The sequence below is a fragment of the Trematomus bernacchii genome, unplaced genomic scaffold (assembly GCF_902827165.1).
Source record: "Trematomus bernacchii unplaced genomic scaffold, fTreBer1.1, whole genome shotgun sequence".
Taxonomy (NCBI): domain Eukaryota; kingdom Metazoa; phylum Chordata; class Actinopteri; order Perciformes; family Nototheniidae; genus Trematomus; species Trematomus bernacchii.
Window position 1 is genome coordinate 610,273 of NW_022987394.1, and position 22,449 is coordinate 632,721.

General features: G+C 42.2%; 1 protein-coding gene and 1 long non-coding RNA gene across 2 annotated transcripts in view; both read right to left on the minus strand.

The window, feature by feature from the left end:
- LOC117486481 (deoxyribonuclease-1-like 1) overlaps positions 1–22,449 on the minus strand; it is a 103,634-nt gene that overhangs the window by 6,077 nt on the left and 75,108 nt on the right. The window contains exons 4-5 of the mRNA XM_034134937.1: positions 6,173–6,259; positions 5,523–5,620 (exon numbers count right to left, since the gene is read on the minus strand). Coding sequence (XP_033990828.1) covers positions 5,523–5,620; positions 6,173–6,259 — 185 coding nt within the window. The remainder of the gene's footprint in view (positions 1–5,522; positions 5,621–6,172; positions 6,260–22,449) is intronic.
- LOC117486510 lies at positions 9,386–21,261 on the minus strand. The gene is made up of 3 exons (XR_004556280.1): positions 21,177–21,261; positions 9,656–9,741; positions 9,386–9,478 (listed from the first exon to the last, which is right to left on the minus strand). It is a non-coding gene; the product is annotated as an uncharacterized LOC117486510 (long non-coding RNA).

The window sequence follows — 22,449 nt, forward strand, 5'->3', positions numbered from 1 at the left end:
TTGTTGTGCGCTTGTTGTGCCGTTAGCGGCGGTTGTGTGTGCTTGTTATGCCGTGAGCGGCGGAAGTTTTCGAATTGTTTGTTTTGCTGTGGCGGGCGGGCCGCGCTGGTTTAAGTTTCATACCAGTGAACACTGTCGTGTTACTTTAAATGCTAAGGCACCACACATATTGCATCAAATATGAGTGACACAAACGATGGAATGGAAAAAAGGACTGTCAAGCTTACTAGTAAAGCCTTGGCTTGCAAAATCGAACAACTGCAAAAAGAATGTCAGTCAAACGTGCAGAAGATTAAAGGACGCACACAGGAAATCAAACATCTAATGAAAAATGATGAAAATGCAAAGGATGTTAAACTCAAACTGGACAAATTAATTCATCAATATGAAAATGCAAAAACAGCACATGAATCAGTTATTATGTTGCTTTCCGAAGACGACCTGGAAATACAAAATAACTGGTTTCAACAAATAACAAAACATAACAATGATGTTATGGAGGATGTACAACAATGGCTCTTGGAAACTGGGAGGAGGCCCTTTCTGCAAACAGGTCATGTGACTGCCAATGAACCAATCGCTGCAAACACAGATATTCCTCTCATTCTACGAGGCACCTGCCAATGTAAAGGAGCAATTTGAACACACTGAGGCTCAGCAGGACGTTCTCTTTCCCCCGTCAAACATGAAGGCTACATCATGCACACAAGATGATATACAACCTGGTGACAGCATATCAAACATTGGTAGCACAAAAAGCAGGCAAAGCTCAAGATCAAGAGTTTCCAGCACCGCATCTGCACACATAAAAGCTGAGGCCGAAGTGGCAGCCATGAAAGTACTCCAAAAACTCCTAAAGGACAAACATGTCCTGGAAGCACAAGAGCAGGAATTGAGGAGGAAAAAGCAGGAATTGAGGAGGAAAAAGGAGCAAATGGAATTAGAAGGAAACATTGCTGCCACCATTGCAAAAATGAAAGTGTTAGCAGCCCCCAGGGGATCAGCTAATTGTTCTATATCATCCAATGGCATGCAGTCATATTTTGAAACGGGACAAAGGGAAATACAGTTTGTAACATTAAAACAACCAATCATAACCACCACAGACAGAGCTGTCACTAACATTGATACAGCTCCCCTAACACCCAATGCAGGCATCAGGAATCTAGATGAACATCTACGTGTAACATCTCCAGATCCAGTAACTGCCACAAGCAACAGTGACAAGTGCAATATATTTTCAGTCATGGAAAAACAAAATGAAATAACCGCTTTATTAATCCAGCAACAGTGTCTATCATCCATGCCCAAGAAAGACATTCCAGTGTTTAATGGTGACCCACTTCAGTACCAAACATTTGTGAGATCTTTCGAATTCAATATTGAAAGCAAAAACAATAACCCCAGAGACTGCCTCTACTACCTGGAGCAATATACAACAGGACTGCCCAGAGACCTTGTACGGAGTTGCCAACATATGGCCTCAGACAGTGGATTCAGCAAGGCCAAATGGTTACTACAACAGAACTTTGGCAATGAACATAAAATTGCTACAGCATACATGGAAAGAGCTCTTTCATGGTCATTAATAAGGGCTGAGGACACAAGGGCTCTACAGGCATACACGGTCTACCTTAGAGGATGTTGCAATGCGATGGAAGATGTCAACTACATGTTTGAGCTCAACATTCCAGCAAACATGCTAGCCATTTTAAAGAAACTTCCATATAGGCTGAGGGATTTATGGAGAACTGTAGCATGTGACATCCAGGAAAAACACCACCAAAGAGCTGCCTTCAAGGATATTGTGGAATTCCTTGAAAGGCAAGTAAAAATTGCTACAGATCCCATATTTGGGGACATTAAAGACCCCCCTCCCGTAAGCAAAGACATGAGAAGGCCACAGCCTCATCCAAGTGGAAGCATCTTTGCAACCAACGTGAAGGTTACAGAAAATAAATATGACAGAAGCACTGTAGAAAACTGTTTGTATTGTAGATGTGAACATGCTCTGGAGATGTGTCCACAGTTAGGAAGGAGGACACATCATGAAAAAATCACATTTCTTAAAGAAAATGGTCTTTGTTTTGGCTGCCTGTGTAAAGGACACATAAGTAGAGACTGCAGGAAACGAATGAGGTGCAACATATGCAATCTAAATCATCCCAGAATGTTGCACATCTACCAACAAAGGAAGGAAATGGAAAACGAGCAGGAGGAAATGGAAGAAGCATCGGCAAACACTGCTGAAGCCTCAATTCAGACAGGTGGCCTTACTGGGGCCGGTGAAGATGGTTGCAAACTCTCCATAGTACCAGTCCAAGTTAAAGCCCAAAAGGGGAACACAACAGTGCATACCTATGCATTTCTTGACCCAGGCAGCACTGCTTCGTTTTGCACATTAGGCCTTATGAACAAACTTAACCTCCAAGGAAGAAGGTCAAACATTCTGCTGAGAACTATGGGTCAAAGGAAGGTCGTTGAAACCAGCATTGTGTCAGGCCTAGAGGTTGCTGGACTGCATAACAGCAACTTTTGTGATCTCCCCGGCATATACACTTAGAAGACTATGCCCGTGCACAAAGGAAACATTCCAAGTCAAACCGACATCAATCAATGGTTGCATTTGAGGGATGTTTGTCTACCTGAAATTGACGCTGAAATTGAGTTGCTGATTGGTTCAGATGTTCCAAAAGCCCTTGAACCAATTGATGTAATCAGGAGTGTGGGGGATGGACCTTATGCCGTAAAAACCATGCTCGGATGGACAGTTAGTGGACCATTAGGAGGATGTCCTGATGATACTCGGGACAAAACTTCATTAAGTGTAAACATGGCCGAAGCGCTGGTCTTATCTGCTTTCAGCGGAGAGGAGATGGACACTGAAAAGGCAGAAAAGAAGGGTGATAGGAAAGAGAAAGGGGCCCAGAAGAGCAAGAGAATTATCCGTGCTCCCATTGACAGTGAAGACAGTGAGCCTGAGCAAGAGAAAGGTGGAGAAATAGAGGAGGAACAAAAGAATGAGGTGAGGAAGGAAGCTAAATTGATGAAGGAACATAAGAAGAGAAGGAAGAGGGAAGCTAAAGAGAGAGGGCAGCTTGAAAAACAAATTGCCAGTCAACGGCTGAAGGTACACGGATTAATGAGCCAAATGTCAAACCTGAAATATGAACTTTCACAAGAAGAAGAAGCGTATAAGGCTCTTGAAATCCAGATGAACACTCAAAAAGCACCAGGAATGGAAGCAGAAAAACATGTTATCAAAGAGGAACTACAAGATATTAAATTGCAAGCGAAACCAACGAGGAAGAAGAATAAGACAAGTTTACACTTCCGGCTGCCATCTTAGTTTGGAACAAGTCAAATTTGAGAGACGTTTGAAACTCCTCCTTTTCTTTTTTTTTTTTTTCCAGCTTAATGAAATGTTTGTGCGAATATGGAAATAGTGTCAACATATAGAAGCCAACGATTAAAGAGTCTAAAAAGCCACAGAGGAAAAGAGGATTGAGATCCCTCGGATGGAGAACATGGTGGCAAACAAGAAGAAAAGAGACTCGTACGTATGCTTCGGATCAAGACCAAGACTGGTTTCTTGAGCAGACCAATTAACGAAGTTAGCCTTCTTCAGGAGGCAGAGGACTTTTTCCAAGTCTAAACGGACTATTTTTTGTCTTTTATTTTATTTTTTGTCTCCTGCCCCCTGCACACACACAAACCACATTTTTACTGATACTGATTAGTGAGTAAAGATCACTTTTCCAAAAAGACTGCAATTTATGAACTCTGAACAAAAATAATTCAAGAAAGAGATCTGGACGTATATTGTGTGTATTGTCATTTATTATAGTGTAATTATAATTTTGTGAAATGATAATTAGGGGCCGGTATTGTAGGTGCCATAATGCTACTTAGCCCAAGTTCATTATTTGTATTATTATTTGTTTACATCACTTTTATTTGTTTGTTGAGCACTTCCGGTAATTGTCACATGGGTGTGGTTTGTGTATTTAAGTCACCTGTTTCATGTCGAGTGCGGATGACAGAGGGTGAGCTTGTGCTGTCATTTTTTCTGTTGACCGTTTTGTCCATGTTATGATTTTGTTTATTAAATATCCCAAAAACTATCTTGCTTCACTATGGACTTTCTCTTCGAAAACGCGTCACAGTTTATAGCCAAGTTTAGCCTCTCGGCGACTCAAACGCAACTGGGGATTGAGCCGCCACAATGGGGAAGTGTAAGTTCAACCGTTATTGGTTGGAAAACTTCGAATTTAGTGCTTGGTTGAAACCAGGGGAGGGGAACGTGTTTGAAGCCCGCTGCACCTTTTGCAAAATAAATTAGCGTTTGTTTGGCTAATGTAGCGTTAGCTAGTGCAGCGTTAGCTAGTGCAGCAGCTCCCGCAACAACACCGGGGGACCTCCGGGCAACGTTTGGGTCTTCGACGTCAACCCTAAAAGCGGAGGTGCTGTAGACGCTAAATACCGTAGTTGAACACCAATCATACAACAGCAACGATGAAAGATTGTAGCCAAGGCAGCAGAGCTCTGAATATAGCTCTTGTCACTCTCTCTCTCTCTCTCTCTCTCTCTCTCTCTCTCTCACACACACACACACACACACACACACACACACACACACACACACACACACACTAGGGCTGCTCGATTATGGCAAATATCATAATCACGATTATTTTGGTCAATAATTGATATCACGATTATTAAATACGATTATTAATCGACTTTGAAAACATCCATTTATTGAACTTTAAAACAAATAATAATTTGAACAGTATCTTTTTAACTGTTGATTACCCTGAACGTATAATTCAACTGCAAAACCAATACAAAATAAATTAAATAAATGATACATTTAAATAAATAATATCAAAAATAATAAATACCAATAAACAAGATCAACAAATATTTTGGAGCGCACTTCCACAAGCTACTAAACATATACAAATATGATAAATAAAAATAAATTAGACTAAAATTAATTAGATCAAATATGTTGTAGTGCATGTCACAACCTAGCAAAGCAAAATAATCGATTATGTTGTTTCGTAGTTGCGATTAAAATACGATTAATTGCACAACACACACACACACACACACACACACACACACAGAGACACACACACATACACACTTTTTGTCTAACACGCTAACACAGTTCTGTACTGTTATGCTGTTATGTTCAGTCATTGTTCTTATGTTGAACATGAATACATTTACTTTGTAAGTAATTATGGGACGTATTTCTTCTTTCATAGCAATTTTCCTTCATACTTTCTTGCCGTGAAATAGGTCTTAAATTCTATTCAAAGTGGTCTTAAAAAGGTCTTAAAAAGTCTTAAATTTGAGTTGGCGAAACCTGCAGGAACCCTGATTGAAGGTCTGTACCAAAATAGAGAAGAGGCCAAAATGTCCTCATAATCCATAAAGGACACAAAACCCAAATTGATCCTCACAATGAAAGTCTAAAAAACTAAAACACACACACACACACACACAAATACCTGTGTTTGGAAAATGTAGAAGGACAGCGAAAGGCTTTCTGGTGAGCACAGCATTTCCTCTGTACTGGTAGGAGTCTTCTATCTCCACTTCGTCCTTTCTAAAACACAAAGCCACAAACATGTACTGTATTATAAAGCTTATAAACACACATGTTATGTTTTGTTTGTTTATTAATGTATTTGTGTTAGATAGTGAGATAGCTCATAAACCACTGGAAGTTTTTCAGTAAAGCCTTGTAGGAAATGCATGTAGAGTTTGGCCCAACGGCACAATGTGTTGATTTGTAAAGCCTATGATGTTCTGGGTCTTAGCTACCGGACCATAGACAACAAATGTATGTGTCACAGATTACTGGTTCAAAAATAACATTACTGATTTTTGTCTTTGATATTCCACACAGTTTTTCATTAATAATTATCCAATTGAATGTGGCTGTTACCAATTTAAGACATATTTTATTTCCTGTGAGACATAACGTATAGCTCAATTGGTAGATTGATGTGTACTGAGGCTTGGTCTGACTCCAGTTCGAAGACCATTTGCCGTGTGTCATCACTCTCCATTTCAGGTCTGTCTCTACAATAAAGGCACTGGTGCCCAAAAAGGTATTTTAACCACATACAGGATTGTCTGTACTTGTGTTTCTGACCTGTAGAAGTAGACAAACTTCTCCTGTCTACCCTCCGGTCCCAGACGTTCACTGCACAGCATGCCGTACGGATTACTTCTGTTATCTCTGCCAGAAAACAGAAACAACTGGAACTGAACATCTCTCACAATCATCAATCATTTGTTTGTATCATTTGAGATGCCCCATAAGATTTAATTACCAACACTTGTTTTTAAGCAAAAGTGAAAAGAGGTGCTGCAGCACAGGCAGTGTGAGATAAATAAATTTCTGTACATTAAAGGGCCCATGTCATGGCCATTTCCACTGATCATAATTACATTGTTGAGGTATACTAAAATAGATTTATACTGTGCAATTTTCCAAACTCACATTGGTTTCGCATACAGCATCTCTGTCAAGCATGTGTATTCAGCAGTATTCACTTTCTCCACTAAACGACTCGTTGGAGCTCTTGCCCCCCCCTCCCTGTGAGCCTAGTGTGCTCCGATTGGTCAGCTCGGCCACTCTGTTCTGATTAGTCAACCACCAGAGAGGCTCCGCCCGCTTTTTTCGGGGAACATCAGTGTAATGGTACAGCTGATATTTTATACTAACTAACCGAACTGAACCTACAACTGTTGTTATAGAAGAGTGTGACGGCCCCAGGGCCTTTGTGCAGGTGTGTTGCAGGGCTTACAGTGGGGTGGAGCTGAAGAGGGTAATCAGCGCGATCACGGACACCTCCGTAGCCGGTGCTATTAATCCCAGCTGCCCGGAGTCTCTCTCCAAAGCGGCTGCAGAAGGACGAACTGAGCGACCCTCTCCCCTCGACCACCTATCTCTGCATTTACCACAATAAATGTGCCGTGGTTTTGTAAACTCGTGTATGTCTCCTTGCCTTTCCGTTGTGGCCTACGAGCCGGTCATAACAAAGAGTAAGTTATTTTTACCTGTAATTAACTACTACTGTTTGATGAGAAATCAAATCATGGTTTGCTAATATATGAATTCAGGGAAGAAAGGATAGGCCTACTAAGTATTTCCATTAAACTTTATTTTTAGAAATGTACAAAATGAACATAAATATACATATATACACACGGTATATCATCCATTCCTCCTCGCATCTTGCCTGCGCACAGCCGGTGCGGTGCGGTGCCTTTTAGCACGAGGCCTCAGTAGTAGTAGAAGTCCCGTCCCCGTCATGGATTGTCCGCCAGGATCTGGCTGGACGAAATCAAATGCAAATCACAAAATATTAGAGAAACTTAGTTGTTTTAGATTCGTTAGTAGTAGTTGTGTAATGAACAGCTTGCCTGCTAATATGCTAACCTAGCTTTGTTTACCTTGGTAGCTAACACGATATGAACGTTAGCTTGGAGGAAAGGCAACTATAATGCAGTGTAATAAAATTACTATGAACAAAAGCTAGTGGTTCATATTAGGCTAGCAATAACGTGTTTATAATTGCAATCGTATACGGGTATTCTGCTACCATACAATGTAACTTGCATGAATACATTGTTTTGCGCTAGCATACAGCTAGCCTCGTTAGCTACATGCAGTATATGTACTGTCACAATGTACGGTAAATCACCCGGACTATACTGTATGAGTATTCCGTGTGTGTGACTGCAGACATTCTCCTGCCATGACAAACATGTAAGGCCATCTGCTGACATAGCAACGTAGCATCACAAAAATGTTTTTCCGACCAAATCTAGCTCTAGCTCCGTGTGTTAGATCGGTTGCATACACGCTACGCCAGCTATAATGTAATTACGTTTCGCGACTGACCGCACGGCAAATCACCCGGAGTATACTGTCAATAGGTATTTTGTGTGTGAATGCAGACATTCTCCTGCTATGAGATACATGTATGCAAGGCCATCTGCTGATATTAGAGTTGATATATGGAAACTCTAGCAACTTAGTTAGCACAGTTAGCACTGTGTCAATGGCTTAGCAGTCCAACACAGTTTACACATTTAAAGAGTCTTGTTTGATAAATACACAAATAACAATGCAAACTTACAGGTTGTATACCCGGATCTTCCCCTGCTCCAAACGGTCCAAACAAGCTGTGCATATCCGGCCTCAAACTGGGCAATGTTTTGGAAGCTTTCCTCTGTGAAATGCCGGTTCTTCGAACCTCTGGAGGAGGAACACGCCGCTGCTGGTGTGGCCATAGCTCTTCGGGATTGGTCCATTTCGTTCCGGGTACCGCATGACATCAGGCGGTACCCGGAAGAATCAAATGGGCAGTGACGTATCTCCAACGAGGCGTTTTGGGGAGGTATTTTCTGTGTTAGAGTTTTACTCGCTACAGGGTGTACTTTGAGGGGTTTGACTCTGCACACCGTTTACATGCATAAAAACCTTCATAACACACAAGGGGACGGGTAATAACCGGAAAAGCATGACATGGGAGCTTTAAAGCATGTAAACATGTCACATGACCATAAATACACATTTTGAACCTGAACCTGCAGAATAGGGCCCCTTTAAATGAATGTGCATGCTTCTATGTGTGGAGAACTCACCCATATGCATTAAGGCAGGGGTTTTCAAAGTGTGGGAAGGTGAGCCTCCCCTCAGAGAATATAAGAACAGCCGCGCCCCCCCTCCCAATTATTATTGCTATTATTATTATTATTGTTGTTGCTATAATGCAGGGGTATTATTATCCAGTGGAATGCCCTTACCTACTGGCCTAGTTAAATCAAAATGGTTACTTATTTTTGTCTGGGCAGTGTAGTTTTATCCAAAGCTTTAGTGCGTTTTGATTCAATGCTGAGCACAGCCAAACTTGACAGTCTCTTCTCTGTCATTGTGAACCGCAAATACCTTATTCCTTCCGTGTACTTGGGTCCGAATGCTTCTCGTTTTCTGCCGCCCGTTCAAATGAAATCGCCGCCAATCACATTTCCTCGCTCGCGCCAGGGTTACAAGGCTCGCGTCTTGTGCTGCATTCACTTGCACTCGGACATCAGGGATTTTCTCTGATAAATGTCCGATGAGCCACAACTTTTATTTCAAAACAAAGCTGCCAACTGGGGTGGCCAGACGCTGTCTCCTCTCTCACTTTAGGTAACTTCACTAAAAATCGATCCATGTTGCCGCTCGCATAAAGTTAGCTGAAGTTAACGAGCTAGATTTCATTGTTTCTCTTTATTTTTTTCTCACGCTGCGCCTCCCCTGAAGCTCTCTGGCGCCCCCCAGGGGAGGCGCGCCTCACACTTTGAAAACCGCTGCATTAAGGTGTTTGAGGAGCAGTTTCATGGCATCACCACCTGTCTTATCCGTCACCTCCACCAGCACCACCACGCTGTACTGAGACATGATCTGCAAAACACAACCACAGAGAAAAGAAAGCATAGAACTAAAAGCACTTTTTACATTTTATAAATGTTTTCAATGCATAAAAAACAGCTCCTTTCCTTTAATTTTCTCACCATGTACAAAAACATTAACTGAAATATTACACTGAACAAACTTGTGTGGTTCAGCACGGTGAGTTACCTTAATGATAATTTCCCGTACGTCCTCCTTGTTGACCTTTTTCCATCCCAGTCTCTTCACATTGAAGGCAGCGATCTTCATTTTGACTAAAAATGTAAATCAAATGAATTTCATAGATTTAAACCGATACACCCAACATATTATCAAGGCCAGTGGTGGACAGTAACTAAGAACATTTACTAAAGTGCTGTACTCAATTACAAGGTACTTAACAAGAGTATACTGTATGTCCAATTAAAGAAACTCTATTATATTACTCTTCATCCAATACCTGCCACATTTCCTTACTTTTTCTCTATTGGGTTTCCATTTATGGGAGAAATAATCTCTGTCGTTAACAAATGTTTATGATACTTACATGTTTGGTTCAGCAGGATAATCTGCACATATTAACACCACTTTAAGATTTTTGAAGAGTAAATGCAATTGCCTTAACACAAGTAATCCGTACGACATGGAGTGCAGGGAACCTCTGGGAAGTAAAAAGGATATCAAAGTAAAAGTCAACTTTATTGTCAATCTTTCATGTTTGTGTGTACACATGCTTTGAAGCACTACAGTATCCTGTTGAAGGAACGGTGATAATATAATACACAAGGGAAAACAAGGTGAATTTAGCGATCCCAGCGAAAATGGCCAAGACACACATTGAGAAAAGAAAACAAATGTTATTAAGGGCTGTAAATATCATAAGCCTACGTCTAAAATGGACAACATTGTTAGGAGATTTAACCTCTTGAGGCCTGGGCCCTAACCCTCGAAAATGACATGCCCAGAAGGAATGAGTATATCTTCACAACTAAAAGGGGTATATGAATAACCTTTTTTATCAAAGCAATGATACACCTGTGAGTTGGCTGTAGAAGTGTCTGAATCAATTTAGATGTTGCTGTGTCCGAGTAAATTCAGGGTCAGGGTTCAGGGGTGAACCCTAACCCTGACCCTGACCCTAACCCTGGGGGCAATAGGGCTCAAGAGGTTAAACTATGCAGCGATTCTGCACTGCGGTCACTTCAGCCGTCTCTCGCTCTTCATCCCCTGCTATATTTGATGAGCGATACAAATATTTGTTACCATAAGTTCTTAATAAAACTGTCACTGTTAGACTCAGTACTAGTTTGACTGCTACCAGAAATAAAATGAAGTATTTACTGTGTACTTTGTGAGTAATCCTCTGTCAAACTCCCCTCCATGGTACATAATGCATGTTTTCCTGCTATCTTTGATGAGTGATAAAAATACAATTTTACAATTAGTTGTTATTGAAATTGATACTGCTGGACTCAGTTGTAGTACAGCTAATACCAACAATACAATGAAGTACCTTTACTGTGTACTTTTTGAGAAATACTCTGTCAAAGTCCCCTCCTTAGTACAAAATGCATGTTTTCCTGTTATATTTGATGAGTGATAAAAAATCAAATGTTACGATTCGTTGTTAATGAAATTGATACTGCTGGACTCAGTTGTAGTACGCCTACTAGTACCAACAATACAATTAAGTACTTCTAGTGTGTTAGACATCCTCTGTCAATGTCCCCTCCTGAGTACAAGAATGTATGTTGTTCTGCTATGTTTAATTATATTAAAATACCTTTCTTCCTGAGACTGATATTGTTGGACAGAGTCTTTTAAGAGGATATGGTAGACATGATGTCAGCACTACTTCCAGTCAGTACTCTCCGGCAGCAGCTTTTACCCCATGGAAAGTCTTTAGAGACTGGCCTGGATAGCTGGTCTATCCTTCAGCACAGTGACACACACTAGCCGCTTTCACACCAAGTACTTTGCCGCACTTAGTGCCGGCACTTAGTGCCCCGGCACTTAGTACCCCAGGTACTAAGTACCAATCACGTTCACACCGGAATAAGTTCCCTGAGGGAAGATTACTCAAATGAGCCGCTGACGTCACTTCGTCTTCTTCTGCTTTGGGTTTACTGGTTTAACTTCACGGCGTATACTGCCACCCGGAGTCCCCGGGGACTGGCTTCAGTAGAAGCTGCTGGGACTCCCAGCAGCTTCTACTGAAGCCTTCCGAGTAAATCGCCAGAACGCCGACACCTCCTCATCTCCACCGCTCCCATGTTTTTTTTTGTGTTGCCATAAGTTATTCTCTCTCCGTTGGTGCGCGGGGCTAATGCTAATGCTAATAATGCTAATGCGACAAATACAATGGCGGCTTCACAAAACTTTTCAGAGTTTTGCGGGGCGTGGTTTGCAATTCACCCAGCCAATAGAAATTGGTACTTTTTTGGTACTTTTTTGGTACCACCTCTCTAGCAGGCAGTAAAAATGGGGGTAAACGTTCCCGGCACTAAGTACTGTTTTTGGTGTGAACGCAACATAAGGGGTACTAATGGAACTAAACGGGAAAAGTACGGGGAAAAGTACTCCGGTGTGAACGCGCCTACTGTCACTCTTGTTGGCCTCTTATGATGGAGCTGTCATTTAAAATATGATTATTTCTCTGCTCCTAGTTCATTCCTCGCAGATTCTTCCATCAGTCCCAGTTATTGCATGTCAGTCAATGGGGCTTCAAAAAATGTGTCCAAATCAACTACATGTATTTTTTGTGAATGAAGGCCAGAGATAAATTATAGATTGTATCATTATTTTGAAATGTTTTCCTCCTTGTGTCATGTCTGATCCTACTTCCTGTGTTTGCCTTCCTGTCTTTAGTTTCCCTGGGCTGCGTCTCACTTCGGTTATTTTTCATTTCCTCGCTCTTCGGTCTCGGTATCACCGGAAGTTGATTTGTCTGCCCCATCTTGAGTAGCGTCCCAATGGCCTTATTTGTGCCGGAGGACCGAGGATCGAGGAGCGAGGAGCGATAATGGAGGAGCGATAATCGAGGAACCACCAGACCATCCTCCGGTGAAATCCTCAGATACTCTCCCCGCCCCCTTACTGTGTATCGCTCACTGATTGGACGATGCAGCGCATGCACTGATCTGATGCTTCTTGACATGAGAGCAGTTTCCCAGCGGAGTGAAGAAAACACATGAAACTCACGGGACTCACTCCTCAGTTTATACTGTGTTTTGTTTCAATGCATGCATCATTCAGTTACAAATATGTGATATATCTGAAAAACAAAGTGGTCAAAAATGATTTTATTCATTTATTGGAAACATTTTCATGATCGCTTTTTTCGTTTTACATTTTCATTGATTGTCATTTCCATTCAGTCAGTCATTAAGTGCTATTTAACATGTTAATGTGCTACATATCCACACAAACAAACAAAGTGTGCAATCCAATGAATGTTAATCTAACTGGGTTTTGATAGATAACATATCTCTTTTTCTTCTCTGAATTATTTTATTTCTATTGTGCACTCTAATCAATATTAATCAAACTATTGTTCGTTTATAGATTTTAAGAATGGCGTTTATCTTTTTTGAGAATGAGTTCTTATTTTATTTCATATATTTGGGTCTACAACAGATGATACAAATGTTTATGTCGGTAAATGTGTACTAACAGAGGCGGGGGTGTTTGTGAAAATAACGTGGACAGAGCTGCTGTCAGACGATCAGCTGTGCGGAGTCATCACAAACGGACGTCGCTTCACGTGACGCTCCGGAGGAAAGGACGTCCCATTGCTCTTAAAACTCATTTCCCTGCTTCTCGTGGTTTCCTTGCGTCTCTCCATGCTTCCCTGGTGGGAGGGACTAAACGCAGGGAAACGACGCAAGTGAGGGGCGTAAGGATTTAATTTAACCAAAGTGAGATGCAGCCCAGGTGTGTCTGATTGTGTTCACCTGTTGCCCTTGTGCTTCTGCCTCCCCTGCCAGCTGTGTCTTGTCCTGTGAATACCCTTCTGTGTATTTGGTCTTGTCTTCCCCTGTGCTCCATGTCTGTTTGTCATCTCTCCTCGTCTATGTTACCTGCCCGTCTCTTGATGTCCATGCTACCTGTCACGCTCCATGTTTGTTCCTGAGTTTTTTTTTTGTCCTGATCCTTCCTTGTGCTCCCTGGTTTTGGTAATGTTAAAGGGCCCATGTCATGCTTTTCCGATTATTACCCGTCCCCTTGTGTGTTATGAAGGTTTTTCTGCATGTAAACGGTGTGCAGAGTCACAAATCCTCAAAGTACCCCCTGTAGCGAGTAAAACGCGAAGATTACACAAATGAGCCGCTGACGTCACTTCTTCTTCTTCTGCTTTGGGTTTACTGGCAGGCCGCAAACAACTTCACGGTGTATACTGTCACCCGAAGACTCGGAAGTCCCCGGAGTTTGGGACTGGCTTCAGTAGAAGCTGCTGGGACTCCCAGCAGCTTCTACTGAAGCCTTCCGAGTAAATCGCCAGAACGCCGACACCTCCTTATCTCCACCGCTCCCATGTTTTATTTTGTGTTGCCATAAGTTAGTCTCCGTTGGTGCGCGTTAATAATGCTAATGCGAGCAAATAAAATGGTGGCTACACAAAAACTTTTCTGAGTTTTACGGGGCGTGGTTTGCAATTCGCTCAGCCAATCAGAAATTGGAACCTTTGTCTCCCCAGGAAAGTACCACCTCTCTAGCAGGGACTAAAAAGGGATGAAACGGTTCCAGAAAAAAAGTTGTCGTTCCAGATCTTTTTGGTGTGAACGCAAAATCCCAGGAACTATCGGAACTATTCCTGGGAAAAGTACTCCGGTATGAAAGCGCCTATTGACTACCACTCAACTTTGCCAGCTCACGAGATGCACACGGAAGAGTGACTGGAGGGAATAAACAGCGAGGCCTACTCCCAGTACGGCTGTGCTGAGGTGGATTTCCCCCGGAGACGTCGCAAAGAGACGGAGCGGCTCCACCTGTTGCTGCCTGCTTTCCACCTGTCTGGTGTCTGCGATCTGCGGAGGCCTGCTCCCACCTGTAGAGTACGGCTGTGCTGAGGAGGTTTTTACCCCGGAGTCGTCGCGGAGAGACGGAGTCGTCGCGGAGAGACGGAGTGGCTCCACGCTTCGGGCTTGGCCTGCTTCCACCGGGCATGTGCTGCTGTGCGGAGGAGGATTTAACACGGCTGGGGCCTGCTTTCCACCTGTCCTGGTTCTGCTGTTGCGGAGGCCTGCTCCCACCTGTCGTGTGCTGCGGTGTCGTGTGCTGCTTTGCTGAGGAGACCTTTCACCCCGGGGATACCACGGAGAGACCGGAGCGCTTCCACGCTGCTGCTTTCGCCTGTCCTTTGCTGCTGTGCTGATTTGCTCCAGGAACATCACGGATACTGTGTGCTGGTCTGGGAAAATGGCCCATATCGTGATTCTGCTGTGCCTGTTAACTGTTTTGGACTATGAGAAGATCTCTGGTCATTCTGAGAAGTCTACTGGATTCAGGTCTGTTCTGCCACCCGCAGTGGGCATCCCCTGCAAAGGGTCGGATGTGTTACACAAACAAATACCGGTTGCCTTGTCACTGACAATCTGCTTGACAAAAATATGTTTGTCTTTTTTGTTTGCCTGCGATGATGGTTCTTCAGGACTGCTTCTTAAGCTCAAATCACACTCTCGCAGACTTTTCCGGTGATTCTAAAGTAGATGACAATGTATGTGTGTCGATTAAGAGGAAATGATGCCTGTTTTTTGTTGTTGTTATTACTGTCAGGAAATGTTCAACCTAACCCTGGACCGCCCAGTAGTAGTAGTCAGATCGCTACTCCTGCTGATTTTAAAGCTAGGTCTGGGTTGGGTTTCATCCATTTGAATGTGCGCAGTCTGTTAGGTAAACTAGATTTTGTCCGCATTTGGGCAAGCTCGACTGACGCTGACGTCATTGTTTTATCGGAAACATGGCTAAATAAAACTATTTTGGCCTCTGACATTGCCTTAAATGGTTATAATGTGTATCGCTCCGACCGGCCTAATAAAGGTGGTGGCGTTGCCATTTATGTTAAGAATAAGTTCAGTGTAACCACATTAGTTTCCAAATCTATCAGTAAGCAATTCGAATTGTTAGCCTTAAATATAGAAGTGGCAAAGGGGCAACAGGTCATGGTGGTGGGCTGTCACAGACCCCTCAGCTGTCAAGGACTCCTTGTCTTCACTAGCAAATCTTTTATCTCAACTTGACTATAAGGAAATACTGCTACTTGGAGATTTTAACTGGGACTGGTTAACTGCAGTATCAGAGGATTTTAAAAACCTTTGTATCTCTCTGAATGTTACTCAGATTGTTGACAGTCCTACTCGCCCTAACATTAAGTCCCCTAATAAATCCTCCCTAATTGATCTCATTCTAACTAATGTTCCCTATAAATACTCATCTGTGGGAGTATTTGCGAATGATGTGAGTGACCACTGTGCTGTAGCCACAATTAGGGACACAAAGGTCCAAAAGGTTAAACCTCGTATTATCATTAAGAGAGACACAAAACATTTTGTGTAGCAGGGTTTTGTTCATGATCTGTTTGGGTTTGATTGGGGAAAAATCGATCTGTGTGCTGATGTAGAAACCAGTGTTGTAGTCAAGTCACCAATTCACGAGTCCAAGTCACTCTCGAGTCACCACTCTTCGAGTCCGAGTCCAAGTCCGAGTCACCCAAGGAGTGTCCGAGTCGAGTCGAGTCCGAGTCATCATTACCTGTGTTCGAGTCCAAGTCCAAGTCCGAGTCACCCAAGGAGTGTCCGAGTCGAGTCGAGTCCGAGTCATCATTACCTGTGTTCGAGTCAGAGTCCAAGTCCGAGTCACCCAAGGAGTGTCCGAGTCCAGTCCGAGTCATCATTACCTGTGTTCGAGTCCGAGTCCAAGTCCGAGTCACCTAAGAAGAGTCCAAGTCAAGTCCGAGTCACAAGTCTTCATGTATTAATCTTCGTGGATATATGTGTTGAAATGTAGCTGCCCCTCTACATTGCTTTTATCCTGTCATGTTATACTAATCTGTCTATTGAACTGCTGTGAAGCCAGTTTGGCTACAATTCTTGTAATAGGTGCTATACAAATATATAAAGCTTATTACTAATATTATTATTATTATTATTATTGTAAATGACCCATAATATGTCTAACTATATTTCAAATTAGTTACCTTTTAGAGAAGTGATTATATTTGTAATCCAATATTTTCCTATGGTAACGTTTTCGTTTTGCACTTTTATTTTGATAGTAATAAGATCGGGACTCTTATTTTGAAGGAACTTTTACCGGTTAAATCGGTTTACCGATAAAGATTGAGCCCCAGAAAGCACATGGCTACTTAGCATGCAAAATGACTCATTCTGCATGTTAAGTAGCCATGTGCTTTCGTGTTATCGGCTGAATCTTTATTTATTGATTAGATCACGTTACTCTGATGATAGTGTTCAAGACAGCCTATATGTCTGAACTCGATCCTTAGAGTAATGTGTTATGGAGCCTTCTCTTCTCTTCAATATTTTTTCCACATAACGAGCATTTTGCGCTGCTCTTTTCCAATGTGGAAGCAGAATGTGTGAAAGCATACAGCACGATGCGGGGTGTGTCTCTAGACATCTTTAGACTGGAATAGCGGGGCCCAGTACGTGAACTTGCCTCGCAGGTGCACACGCAGGGATAGAGGACATCAGACTCCAGAGAAAACTTGCTCGAGTCCGAGTCCAAGTCGGAGCGTCAATGTACGTGTCCGAGTCCGAGTCATCGTGGGGGGGAACATTCACGAGTCCGAGTCCAAGTCATTGTAAGCGAGAATTTACGAGTCCGAGTCCGAGTCCAAGTCATCGTGGGGGGGAACATTCACGAGTCCGAGTCCAAGTCATCGTGCGCGAGAATTGACAAGTCCAAGTCCGAGACGCGTCAATCAATGCGCGAGTCCAGTCGAGTCACGAGTCCCGAAAATCGGCACTCGAGTCCGACTCGAGTCCGAGTCCAGGACTCGAGTACTCCATCTCTGGTAGAAACTGCATGGTCTTATTTGTATCTTGGTTTTATGGAGATCATTGATAGACATGCACCCCTGCGTACATTTAGAGTAAAGGGACGAGACAATCCTTGGTTTTCTTCTGAACTGTCTAGTCTCCTGCATGAGAGAAACAAGGCCTGGGCAAAGGCTAGGAAATCAGGCTCAGAGTTAGAATGGCTACGTTTTAGGCAGCTAAGGAATAGCTTCACTTCACATGTCAAAAGCGCTAAGTCAAAGTACTATTTGTCAATTACTACAGAAAACCTAAATAATCCTAGGAAATTTTGGAAAGCCATAAAATCGATATCCACTGGTGATATCCGAAATGAGCTACCTCCGTGCATTACCACAGCATCTGGCTCTATATCGGACAGGGCCACCATGTTAAATTGCTTTAATGAGCATTTTGTGTCCTGTGGCTCTCTGTTTGATTCTGTGACTAACTCTGCTTCTGTGAACACCACAGTCTGTGACTCTGAACAATGTGGTCTGGAAAACCCTTTCAGTTTTACTCCTTTTACTGTTAATGTTGTTCATGAAGCATTATTTAAGTTAGATCCTAAGAAACCGGCTGGCCCGGACAACGTAGAACCTTTCTTTTTAAAGATAGCTGCAGATTTTATTGCTCCACCTCTTACTTCTCTTTTTAACCTCTCCCTCAGCACAAACACAATTCCTAAAGTATGGAAGTCAGCTTATGTCCTGCCTCTACTAAAAGGTGGGGAGGCCACCTTATTAAATAATTATAGGCCCATCTCGAAATTGTCAGTTCTGGCTAAGGTTCTTGAACGCCTAGTGAGTGAACAGGTAAAGGTGTTTTTATGTAAAAATGACATCCTGTCTAAACATCAGTCAGGCTTCAGAAAGCAACATAGCATCATCACTGCCACAATGAAAGTGGTGAATGACATTACGAGTATTTTAGATAATAAGCAGAGTTGTGTAGCTCTATTTATTGACCTTTCCAAAGCGTTTGATACCGTCGATCATCGCATCTTAAAGCAGAGGCTACTCAGTATTGGCATATCCAGCCATGCAGTGGGGTGGTTTGTGAACTACCTCTCTGAAAGGTCCCAATGTGTTCACTTTGATGTCAACAGTTTAGGTGAAAATGTGGATGAAGCTACTTTACATTTTTATGCGGATGATACCGTGATGTATTGTGCAGGTCCCTCCATTAAGGAGGCTGTTGTTAAATTACAGGCTGTTTTTAACATTATTCAGACTCAGCTCTCTGAACTTAAGCTTCTTTTAAATGTTGAGAAAACCAAGGTAATGCTCTTTTCAAAAGCTAAAAAGACACCAGAGCCTGTTTTAGATATTGTGACTATGCAAGGACAAGTACTAGAAGTGGTTACCTGTTACAAATACCTTGGTATCTGGCTTGATGATTGTCTCTCTTTTAAACTTCATGTCAATAACCTGCTTAAAAAGCTGAGGGTTAGGCTAGGTTTGTTTTTCAGAAACAAGTCCTGTTTCTCACTCGAGGCCAGAAAAAGGCTAGTCACTGTGACCTTTTTACCTGTGCTGGACTATGGTGATTTGTTGTATATGAATGCACCTGCCCATTGCCTGAACAAGTTAGATGCCGCCTATCACAGCGCACTGAGATTTGTCACAAATTGTAAAGCACTTACACATCACTGTACCCTGTATGCCAAGGCAGGTTTGCCATCACTTACTCAGGCTCAGTCATTGGTACACGTTTATTTATAAAGCTTTGTTGGGTAAACTCCCGTATTATATCTGCTCTCTGATAACACAGAGAGTTGCAAGCAGCTATTGTCTGAGATCGCATGATGTAGTATTGTTAGATGTGCCAAGAGCAAGGACTGTCTTAGGTAAGACAGCTTTTATGTGCGCAGCTCCACTTGGAACAATCTTCAGCAAGAATTGAAACTGAGCAATCTCATTCCTCTGCATGTTTTTAAAGCTAGGCTAAATGAAATGCTCGTTGATACTATGGGAACTTGTAAATGTCGATAACTATGTAAATGTATCCTGTAAATATAATGTATGATGTCCTTTATTGTTTTATGTTTCATGTGGAACCTATATGCTGCAGGTCTCCCTTGAAAAAGAGATCTATTATCTCAATGGAACCAATCTGGTTAAATAAAGGTTTGAAATGAAAAAAAAATGAAATGAAATTGGGAAAGAGACGTCTGTTATTAGAATCAATAAGCGCTTTCACAGCAAGTACTTTGCCATCCTTAGTTACCAGTACTTAGTTCATCGGAACTCTTTAGTTCCCGGAACTAAAGAGCAGATCGCGTTCACACCGGATTAAGTCCCTGAGGGAGGATTAGGCAAATGAAGCCGCTGACGTCACTTCTTCTTCTTCTGCTTTAGGTTTACTGGCAGGCCGCAAACAACTTCACGGCGTATACTGCCACCCGGAGTCCCCGGCCGGAAGTCCACTGGTTTCAGTAGAAGCTTCTACTGAAGCCTTCTGGGTAAATCGCCAGAACGCCGACACCTCCTCATCTCCACCGCTCCCATGTTTTTTTGTTGTGTTGCCATAAATTAATCTCTCTCCGTTGGTGCACTGGGCGAATGCTAATTCTAATATTGCTAATGCCAGCAAATACAATACTTCACAAAACTTTTCGGAGTTTTATGGGCGTGGTTTGCAATTCGCCCAGCCAATCAGAAATGGGAACCTTTTTCTCCCCAGGAAAGTAACTGCTCTCTAGCAGGGACTAAAAAGGTTTGCAAAAGGTTCGCAAAAAAAAGTTCTAGTTCCAGATCTTTTTGGTGTGAACGCAAAATCCCAGGAACTATCGGAACTATTCCTGGGAAAAGTACTCAAGTGTGAAAGAGCCTATTAGGTCCTTAAAGTTGTAAAATGCGCTAAAAGCTGAATCCAGATGTATTGTGTGTGTGTGTGTGTGTGTGTGTGTGTGTGTGTGTGTGTGTGTGTGTGTGTGTGTGTGTGTGTGTGTGTGTGTGTGTGTGTGTGTGTGTGTGTGTGTGTGTGTGTGTGTGTGTGTGTGTGTGTGTGTGTGTGCAAGCGTGAGAGAGGGGGTGGGGAGTGTGTGTGGGAGAGAAACTCCCTCTGGAGGAATGCTATTTTATTTCTATTGCGTGATCTGCGTGTAGGGAAGGGCGGCCTGCCCCTCCCTACACGCAGACATGCAGGTAAACCAGTTCAACAAGTCACACAATGCTGTCTGGCTATTGCCAACAGGCCAATTATCAAACTAAAAGGGATTCATCCAAGTGTCCCAACACATTTCAGAAAGAACTGTGAAGAGTTAGAAGAAGAGAAAGAAGAAGAGTTAAATGTATTTTTGTAACTAATTAACTGATAAGATACCATTTCAAATACTGCTATCAGAAATAATGTATTCATTTATTCAATTCTGGTCTTAATTCAAAATCTTAACAGAGGACACATTTAGAACTTAGTTATAGTGAATTATCAAAGACATTATATTTCTATTAGTGTTTTATTTCCATATGTGAACATATAAGAAGGGCGGGGTCCATGACAGGTGCTCATGCTATTTTGACTACCACACTGACCCATATGTAATATTGCAACAAAGACATAAGCTGCTCAAAATCAAAATCAAAATGTTGTGTATTCCACAAAAACTAAATATGTACATGTTCTAGACATTGTAATAATAAAAAAAAAAAATTTTGAAGCATTTTACTTACTTGAATCTGACAAATCCAGTCCAATAAAACAAAGAGATGTTGCTCGTTTGAAGATTTTGAAGTTGTGTGAGTGTATGGCCAGAGGACCTATAAACACATTTAATATCCAATAGCCTAGTGAGGCTGAACAAAAGGACCTTTTGAATCTAAATGTAGTCTTTAAAAAAACAAAACATTTACTGACTTTTTTAGGATAGCTTAAAGTAATGTTGTAAAATCACAACCGGGGGCCTTACAGGGTTAACAATGTGGTACTATTAAATCCATGTAAATTACACATCACAGCAATGAGGCCAGATAAATTAGGATACATCCTTTACCGTCAAACTGGGTCTACACACAGCTGCCTGTGTGCGTTTGATAAATACTTTCTGATGTTATATTTATGATATGCTACTTATTAGCTACATGGCCCTAACGTGTGAAGTTATACAAGCATTTGTACCAGTGCTTTTCACAAGTAGACTCTTGCAGGCCAGAGTAGCTGGAGTGATTCTCCATCGGAAAACACTGTGGAGTACTTTTTGAATATTCATTTTTATATTTATGGAGAGCACGAAACTTCCTGATGAACAAGACAAACAGGAAGTAAACACAAAGAGGAACAAGGTATGGGCTCTGGGAGTGTTTGAAGACTAAAAATAGATGTTGATCATTTTCAGACAGGTTTTTATTTCATTCAGGAGAGACTTCATTTTGTTTAAAGAACATTTATTGACACATGTCATATTATAAATGTTAAGTCTTTGGTGATTAGACCCCGATCCTGAAATCGTATATATATAGGGGGAAATGCAGCCGTGAGCATATAGGGAACCCCCCCGGGGTCTAGACACTGGTGGTGATGATGATGAGGAGATGGGATGAAGGGGAGGTGTGATGAGGTCTTGGGTTAGCTCTCCTGGCACTGGATATGATGAAAGGAGGTGGATGGGGAGGAGGCGGGCGGCAGCATGACAACCTGAAATCACAGCTGACTGCAGGAGAGAGGAGAACCATTTCAAAGTTTGGCTGCAGCACGGTGATTGGCTGCTGGAGAATGAGGTGAGATGTAATAGGTTAAAGAGACGTCCGTGATGAGCTGATTATAAGCAGCTGCGGAGTGAATGTATACATACCCAGTCTTCCTGAAAGAACTTGCGCTGAGCTTCATTTCAATCAGGAGAGACTTCATTTTGTTTAAAGAACATTTATTGACACATGTCATATGATAAATGTTAAGTCTTTGGCGATTATACCCCGATCCTGAAATCGTATATCTAAAGGGGGAAAT